The 9801-nt window shown below is 43.9% G+C and overlaps 1 protein-coding gene across 1 annotated transcript; it reads right to left on the reverse strand.

Annotated features, from left to right (window-relative positions):
* Positions 1-3142: 3142 nt before the first annotated feature.
* LOC123147021 (disease resistance protein RGA5) lies at positions 3143-8807 on the reverse strand. Its single transcript, XM_044566279.1, has 4 exons — positions 8320-8807; positions 7830-8231; positions 3568-5625; positions 3143-3446 (listed from the first exon to the last, which is right to left on the reverse strand). The coding sequence occupies exons 1-3, from the start codon at positions 8721-8723 to the stop codon at positions 3597-3599; spliced, it is 2835 nt and encodes a 944-aa protein (XP_044422214.1). The 5' UTR covers positions 8724-8807; the 3' UTR covers positions 3143-3446; positions 3568-3596.
* Between the last annotated feature and the right edge of the window lie 994 nt (positions 8808-9801).

The following is a 9801-nucleotide window of genomic DNA, read 5'->3' on the forward strand; positions in this document are numbered from 1 at the left end:
ATCTTTCTTTCTTTATTAAAATGACCAAAAAACCCTATGTGAAGCTATAGCTTAATGTGCGAACGGATTTACCCCAGACAATTAAGACACTACTATAATTGACGTGACAGATTTTTACCCCAGACAATGAGACACCACTACAATTGATGTGACAAATTTAATGCATCATCAATAGTTACAACTGCACACTGTACTCACAAAAACTGAAATCAAACACAATATTGTACTGATATATAAAGTCCTTAGCACGCCTGTGGACCAACTATTATCAGCTTCATGGGAGACACTATTATCTATATAAACTAACATGAGCTCTATGTTTGTACATAAATTTCTAACACTTTCACATAGCATTCAAAATAGACGGGCGCGGCAACGCGCGCCATCAACGATCTAGTGTCTGGTAAGATTAACATTTTTGCTCCTAATCTATCCCCCGGTGCCTCCAGATTCTGGAAGGGGCTGAAAACCATTATCCAAGCACTAAAACTTGGTTATAGTGGAAGGTTGGGTCTGGTGAAAAAGTTAGGTTTTGGGAAGACACCTGGTTTGGTACCTCCCCCTTAGCAGTGCAATTCTGGCCTATCTACTCTATTTGTAATGAACAAACCAAAAGTGTCAGGGAAGTATGGGATGGTATGCAACTTAGGCTTACTTTTAGAAGGAATTTTGATGACAAACTCATGGAACAGTGGTATCAGTTAGTGGAGATAACTAGTAGCGTGACCCTTACCAATGGAACTGATGCCCTTGTCTGGCAGCTAGAAAACAGGGGAGTTTACTCCACTAGCTTACTCTACCATGTGATTAATTTTAGGGGGGGTGCAACCAGTCTTCATACCCTCGGTGTGGAAGCTAAAAATTCCACCAAAAATTCATGTCTTCCTGTGGCTCCTTGCCAACAACAAACTAATGACCAGGGATAACCTCAGGAAAAGACAGATTATTAAGCCACTTGAGTGTGTGTTCTGCTCTGAGGCTGAAACATGCTCGCGTTTGTTTTTTGACTGTGTGGTCTCTAGACAGATCTGGCCTCTGGTCTCAAATCATTTTGGGGTGGATACTGGGACTGATTTCGAATTAGTGGCCAGATTATGGATTGCTAACAAAAAACACTCTGCCCTCAACACGGCTAATGCTGCTGTACTTTGGTGTATTTGGAAATATAGGAACTCTATGATTTTCAATAACACCTTATAGACGTCCATTAAGCATGTGATGAGGCTGATTCTAAAAACCATCAAGAACTGGGTGATCCTGTCCTCGGATGGGACGGCAGAAAGGCTGGAGGCCTTCACAACACACCTCGCGACCAATCTGAGACAACCATTGATGATCGGTGGTTGATCATGAAGCTCGCTGGAGCCCCGTTGGTGACTCCATGGGACAAGCTGAAGATCTCGGACGACGCAGTGGGCTTCTCGTCCCCCTCCAAGAAGCGTTCAGAAGCTACATCGATGCCGAGTCCAACCTCGACCCTGGTGGCTGCCTGGTCCCCTCAAGCGGTGACTGCACCGCCGCTGAAAGCGCGCAAGGCATCTCAGGAGCTGATCTGCATTTGACACTACGTAGTGCCTGTGATCCGGTTGCTTTACCTATGTACTGGCTTAAGCCATTGTCATTCTTTCTGAACTGCTTATGTAATAACTGAATTTGGTTTCATTAATATAATGTGACCGGGGAGGGCTCCCTGTTCTTCTAAAAAAAAGATTGCCTGGTGGGTTTCACACTCATGGGGATGATTCTGGCTATGGATTATCAAAAGATGAAAGTTATGAAGAAAGCAGCTTATCAAGTGATGAAGTAGTAAATTTATTTTGTCTTGCGTTTATATGGTTGCCGTACTTTAATTGGCTTGTTCAGGAAAGAGATGCTTCTCCTTTTTTCCCCGTTCTCTGTTAATATTGAAGAGATTCAGTTTTTGCTGCCCGTCCCCCCCCCCCCCCCCCCCCGGCCCCCTTCTTTTTTACCAATAGTCTGTTAAATCATTGAAAGGAGTCCCAAAATTTTGGACGGAGTCGGATATCCTAACTGAGGTTTTTCATTTGATGCTTTTTCTACAAAAAGTAAATCTTGCAGTGCATTTGGATGTGTTTGTTTTTCATCGTTAATCATGATTTATTTATTTTCTTATATCAGATTAAAAGGTTAAATGTACACAACGTTGGTAGGATGTTTTCTCTGGTAATCGAATCATGCATTTGCTGTTCATTTCATTACATTGCTTCATCATTTATTTGTTTATTCTGTTTCTTAGTCACTTCATTCCTCTTCAGCTTTGTTGGTGTTTTTCGTGTCGTCATTTTCTAGTCTTCGGTCTTCTTATTCCTCCAGGGGGGTCCCCCCTTCTGTTTTGAAGTCTATCTTTCTTCATTTCTCTAGTCTCTCAGTCCTCATCCTTGGTTCAGTCTTCTCTTTTTTGTCAGTTTCTTAGCATTTGTTTCTTTTTTACTTTCTTTGTTTCTTACTAGTTCCTTGGTCTTTCTTCAGTTTTCCTCCTCGTCAGTCTCTCATAGTTCCTTGGGTGCTTAGTCTTCTTCACTTTTGCACTCTACGTCCCAGAGAGTGTCATTCTACCAGTGCTGCGATCTGGGACCCACCTGACGACTGAATCTGCATATATGTCCATATATAACTGCTTCTGATATTATGAGTAGGCTCATGCGTGTCTCGATCGTTTGGATGGCGACTTGCATCCTTTCAGTGCAGGCGCGGAGTTAGGAGAAAATTCAGCTAGCCAACATCACAATCACTCTTCCTTCCTGATGCTGTTCTACAATAATACATTGCCTAAATTTTGGTCGACATGACATGAATATGCAGCCATAGATCGGCAACGAATGTCTGAATTTTGACTGGCCAACTTATCATAGAACTTCATTGATCGATCACGTTGAATGAATAACCCAAGTCAGTCACGTTCACAACTCCATGCTTGGGCCAACTTCCCCTTTACGCTCTTTGCCACATGATTGGACGATCTCTACATGATGTCTTGTGTTTAGCAGCGAGTCTACATGCCCACATCATGCTGAATCTACATGTCAAATCGAGCAGCTCTCAACATGTGCCAACCAGCATCTATACACACAACAGCAGCCACATGCCCACATCATGCCCATAGATATTACAAAAACAAATATTGCTCAGATACATTCCTCGATTCAGTTTGTTTAAATCATAACGGAAACAATAACAGAGTTCTGCCCTGACGACAGATAAATAGAATTCAGGGATGTTACACAACTACACACATACTGTTTGTTCTACTCAAGCAAAACCCAGTAGGATGGGAGGATGGCGAATACATCTCTCTGAATACACACTGAATCAAATGCTGGTGGCCAACCATTTGAGTTGCAGACTTGCAGTAAGTAGTAGGACTGGATTGGACAACCGTGTAGCTCTCCCTCCATATGCATGGCTTTACTTGGATCCACGAACAGCTGTTCAAGATGAATACATGCACAGCGTCAGCACAATGTATATGGAATATGTTCTTAATTTTTCACAACGAAGAACATGTAGATAATTGTTACTCATAGGAAGGAGGGAAAGAAAACTCACAATATTTTTGAATTACAAGGATAAGGCAGCTAGTTCTTGCTGGCCCGTCTCTCATTCTCCCGACCAATGAATCCTTCCAACTCCTTTCTTTCCATTGAGACGGCCTCTTGCCACTCCTTTTCATCCTTAAACATGCGAGCTTCAGCGACTCTGCGGACATGGATTTCACAGTTGGGGTGCAGGTTGATTGCTTTTTCAACGGAAGACTCCAAGGCCTCCACCCTGCCTCGAGCTGCTCTGTTACAATTGATTTTGAACTCGAGCTGTGCAAGGCCTGAAAGATGCTGGACACCCAAGTCTACAAAAAAGTCGGACGCCATCTCCATCGGGTTCAAGTAAAGACGGAGGCGTCGGAGTGCTGGCACAGCACCTGGAGCAAATGTTAGACGCACTACATCTGGTTTATTTTCTGAGATGCGCAGTCCACCGCTTGCTGTTTGTTCCGATACAAAATGAGAGGATGGCATATATTGGAAGTGGAACGCCTTTAGCAGTTTCAATCCATTACTACCCACGGTCAGCTTTTCTTTGATGACCTGTATAACCCATAGATGAAGATTGGCCAGAGAAGGCATGCCCATGAGGACTTGGAGACCCTCCATATCAAATTTCTTCACCTCCATGCATAGCTTCACGAGATTCTTGAGGGAGGCCATTCCTCTGGGAACCATTTCCATCAGGCTTCTTCCAGACTGAATTTTAAGAACTTGGAGGCACGGGTATGCATAGCATGGTTTACAGAACAGACGCTCGGCTATGTCTCCACCAGTACCAAGATAGCGAAGGTTGCACTTGCCCGACTCGTTTACTTCCTCCGCAAATCTCACTGGGTCGTCAGTTTCCCCGAAGCTTAACTCCTCCAAGGCCTGCAGACTCCGGAACCCACTTGCAGGTAATTGTGCTGTATAGCTGACAAATAGGCGCACCAATTTCCGCAACTGCACCACGGTTGATGGCAGTCTTACCAGTGACCAACACTCTCTCAAATCCAGAGTCTCTAAGTGCTGCAGCTTTCCGATTTCACCAGGAAGCTCAGTAATTTTAGAACCCCAAATTCGCAAATACCTCAGTTGTCGTGAACTCCCTATGTGTTTTACATGCTTGTTTTCCAACCAATCACATCGTCCAAGATCCAACACCCGCAAAGCATGGAAGTCCACAAGATGGGGTACTATTGGCTTATTTGGCTCAAACAGAGTCAATGAGCGAATATGTATCTTGGTCTCTGTAATGGCCTGAACTGCTCCTTTATGCTCTTTGCCACTAGATTGCATGGACAGACGACGTATCTTATTTGGGAAAGAATTGCATATACGCCCATTTAAGACAGTGGCAAAATTCTCTTCATCCGATAAAGATATAATAAGGTCAAGCACCATATCATGGACCCTACAATATTTCACCGAACTGCCATAATTACCATAAACTGGCTGAATCATATTTCTATTAACGAGTTCATTAAAACAGTTCTGTGCTACTTGATCCAAACTTCCCCATTGTGTAGCAATGAATCCTTCCGCTATCCATTTGCATTTCAACAATTTAATACCGATCATCCAATCCTCTGGATATATACACAAGTACAGTAAACAAGTCTTCAGGTGGTGGGGAAGATCCAAGTAACTATGTAACAATATATCTTTCATCCTTTTTAAGTTCCCATCGTTATCAAACGAAGAACCAGTACCAATGGAGTCTTGCAGTCTCTCCCATTCATCCTTGTTATGTGTCTTACTAGCAAGCAAACTTGCAAATGTAATTATAGCCAGTGGCAGTCCGCCACATTTTTGCAAAATCCTTGTAGAAACTTCTTCCAGTTCAGAAGGACATGAATCATTTGAGTAGAAAATTCTCTTAAAGAACAATCTTCGAGAATCAACATCATCTAGAGGTGCCATTTGATAGGGTTGCTCATCTGAGACGGAACAACATAGATTAGCTACACCTGTAATGCGTGTAGTAGCAATTACTCTGCTACCATTATTATTCTCAGGAAATGCTGCCTTGACCAATTTCCAATCTTGTTCTTTCCATACGTCATCAATAACAATGAAGTACCTGCACTCAAGATCATGTATTGTTAAGCATTGCCATTATTGTGATGACTTTTACTAGCACATAATTTGATATATGCAAATATATACATAAATGTTTCATATTTACATTTTGGTAATTTTTTCTTGCATCAAGTAATAGAACTATTAGAAGAACTAACTCATTGCATCCCAGGGTAAGTGAAAACAAAATTATATTAAGTACATCAAGGGACTATATGACTTCTCATTCATAGAAGAAATAAATAAGTCTACTTTACAACACTAAACTAGTGTCAAGTTTGAGTTTCAATGTTGAACCCTAACTTCGAGAGTACGTCTAGGCGTGCCATAGCTTTATAGAAGGCAGAATAATAGTTACAAGAAAACTACCACTCAATGCGAACAATGAGTGTAGCACGAACACCACACACCAAGTACAAACACCACACAAAGCGAGCTACAATGCAAAAGAGCCTATCCTAGAGAGATACACAGAGCCGCGTCTCGACCACCGCCGAGTACCTCCGAGACCACCAACTGCCGCAGAACTTCACTTGCCGACGCACCATCCATCCTGAGCGCCTAAGAGAAAGTGGCAGATGGATGGCAGGACTCGATCGGCTCCGGGAAGCCACCGTCTTGGACATATCAAAGACGGCCGCACATAGCAGCACGAGGGATCAAACGAGGACAGCGGTGAACACCGGAGGAGAGCAATGAGGAGCCAGCGCGTCTCCAAACGCAATGCTCCCACAGAGGAGTGACGTCCAGGACGCCGCCATTGTGCCGATCGAAGAGCCGTTTAATCGAGGGTTTCGCCAGGAGACATCCACCAATTCCAAGAGCGCGAGGGGAAAGGCGAACATGCTCGGCGATGCCTCCAAGGAGGAGAATGACATCCACAGGTGCCATCATCGCCGGCCCGGCAGAAGCCGTGCAAGATTTTCATCCACGCGTAGCCCCTCACCACACCTCCATGGAATTGTAGGCACTATCCAAGAAACCTCACACCGCCGCCACCGCAGCACTTGCCGACGTAGCTGCAAAGCCGAGGATAGACGACCAACCGCCAGACAGGGTGACCACAGCCACACCATCAAGTCCCAACCTGCACGAGGACCCGCAGCCAACCAGCACCTCCGGCCAGGTTCAGGACGCCCTAACACTACGACTAAAGACACAAACATCAACTATTGACAATCATAATGGCTCGTGAGATGTCATGGCTACATGTCATGTAATTTTGTGTGGGACTCGTTTTTTGTCCATGTTTCCTTTGTTCTTCGTCCCGTGTGTACATGGAGCCATGCCGCCTTGCCCACTCAAGTGTAGTCGCACACGCAGCCATCCAGACCAAACGAAACTACCACGATTTAAACCTGATGTTGACGCTGAGGTTTGAATTCTAATCGATTTATAGCATTGCCTTGAGGACTTGTTTAGAATGAATAAACCTTTGTCCAAAGAAAGTAGTGAGGTTCCTAAAAGGATTGGGGTTTGGATCAGGGTAAAATGAAGTAAAATTTGAGCAGTCGGGACTATGTCTTTGCTGGTATAATCTGCCATTAGAACTTAAAGTCAGACAATTTTATGAGTTATAAACTTATCTATGGAAGAAATAGGTGCAAACACATAAAAAGAAGAGGACCACGGTGGCATTCTGTGTTAACTATCACCAATCAAACTATTCGTACAAACATTTTTGGTTGAGAAAGAATATGGCCCAAATATTATAGAAAAGTAAATTAGATTGATCCAGTATTGGTGAAGTTTGTAGCAACAATACATCTTTTTGGGCTATCATTACATGGAGGGTTGAACGTGGACTTATTTTTATGTGTGCCTGTTTTGTGAAGCTAAAATGTAAGATTAAAACTATTTACTGAATGTGTGTTTACAACCAACAGTCAATCGGTAGGCTAGTTTGAGATAGTGCGAAAACAATATATATGTTCAAGGAACTAACATACTCGAGACAACTAGAGATGACCATTTGATCTAGCCTGCTTCAAACTAGCTAAGTTTAAATAATACTCCCTCCGTTCCAAAATAGATGACTCAACTTTGTACTAACTTTAGTACAAAGTTGGGTCATCTATTTTGGAACGGAGGGAGTAATAATTGTTTCAATAGTCCAAATATACAGTATGAATCAATTAATGCTAGGTGCTTGTATAACGAGAGGGGATAAAACAAATTAAAGCAAATCATCTATATGCTCCACACCTTTTTCCTGTCAAGATCTGTTTGATTTCACGGATTAGTTGTTCCTTTTCCCAACTCTGACATTCTTTGTATGCATCTTTATTGATCTGGGACAAGATATCTTTTAGGAGCTTCATCAGATCAAGTGTGCGCGACACGGACACACAAGCTTGGCACTGGAAGTCCCCTCCTGATCCAATCTTGCGGTAGACTTCCATGGCCAGGGTTGTCTTCCCCAACCCTCCCGATCCGACAATCGGCAGCACTTTCAACTCCTTACTCTCATCCATCAGCAAGGCAATGATGTGCTTCATTGGGCCATCCATTGCCACCAAGCCCTTGACCTCCTCGTGGATGGCAGCCATCCGCGTGTCTATCTCCACCACCCTCGTTGCACTGTAGTAACTCTCATCAAGCTTGTACCTAGTATCATTTTTTTGACAAAAAGCACTTTATTAATCCCACGTTGCATCCAGAAATACAGCTGCAAGAGTACGTAGGAAGCTTGTACCTGTCACGGCGCTCGCTTTCCTCCATGACGCGAGCTTTGAGCTCTTTGATCTGAGTAGCGATGTCATGGCGCACCCACAGAGTCTTGAGCCGGCGGGCCGTCCTCTTCATGAACTTTGGTTTGGCATCTCCGCTTCCAAGGCGGTCCATGAAGCGGTCGATGCAGTCTTCTATGTCGTAGCTAAGATCGCGCACTCTGTCTCTCCAACCCTTTGCCGGGCCATCGAGTTTCTCCTCCACGTCCGCTAGTCTCTCCAGCCAGACTCGCATGCCGCTGAGCTCGCGCTCAAGGAACTGGATCTCCTTGCGGACGCTCTTGAGCAGATTGTACTCGTCACTGAGCAAGGCAGTGAGCTTGCCGAGGAGGGGGTTCATCGCCCCCATCCCAACACTCACCCCAGCCATATCCTTTGATGAATGAAGGATAGTGGACAAGTTCTTAATATGAAGAGAAGCAGCTGATGAACGAGGAGTACTATGGATGGGCACTAAGCTAAGGCTCAGACGTGACCTTGGGTGGGGAGAAAATTAGTCTCAGATGCGGCTTACAGTAGGTACCGTGTCTGTGTCGAGGTTTAATTAACTACTCCCTCCGTCCCAAATTACCCGTCGCTAAAATGGATGTATGCAGAACTAAAATTCATCTAGATACATCCATACATGCGACAAGTACTCTCTCCGTTCAGAATTACTTGTCGCAGAAATAGATGTATCTAGACGTATTTTAGTTCTAGACACATCCATTTCCAAGAAGTAATTCCGAACGGAGAGAGTAATTCGAAACGGAAGGAATATAAATCTAGGGAGTATCAAAGCACTGCAAGCAAGCATGGGGCGGTGCATTAGTTTACTTCCACTGCCGGCCTGCCACACAGCTGTCTATTGATCATTCGACTGTTCAACAATCAACACACGGTGTTGCCGTTGGATGGACTCGGGAACTAATATTCGTTTGCTCCGGCAAAGAATCAATCGAGAAGCTTCCAAGCAATAGGTCGGATGTGTGACGTGCTGTGCCAAGCAACTAACCAAAAGATGAGACAAATGAGGTAGGGGAAATGATCGCTCCTCTTCAGCCGTTCCGCGGAAAGACAATCATTTCTTTAGTCTCTCAGCCCTTTGGCCTTCAAAACCAAGATGAATGGGAAAGAAAATGCTTGTAAACCTTTCTTCTTCAATTCTCTGTCTGTTTTATTTCTCTTTACTCCCCCTCGTGTCTCCATCTTTTTTCCTCATCAACCATGTTGTTTTGCCTCTTCGCCGTAGCCGTTTTTCCCGAGTAAATTGCAAAAACCAACATAATTGAAGACCCTAATTCAAAAAAAAACCACCACTTTTCGTTTTTGTTCTTCAAAAAAACGTCATCATTATGCTGGCAGTTTTCAAAAAAACGCTGATTGACCGATTAGAGAGGTTTGATGCAAAATCTGACAATTGGGTCCCAATGTCAGGTGCCATTTGGCTGGGGTGGAAACGACTTATG

The sequence above is a fragment of the Triticum aestivum genome, chromosome 1B, assembly GCF_018294505.1.
Source record: "Triticum aestivum cultivar Chinese Spring chromosome 1B, IWGSC CS RefSeq v2.1, whole genome shotgun sequence".
Classification (NCBI taxonomy): domain Eukaryota; kingdom Viridiplantae; phylum Streptophyta; class Magnoliopsida; order Poales; family Poaceae; genus Triticum; species Triticum aestivum.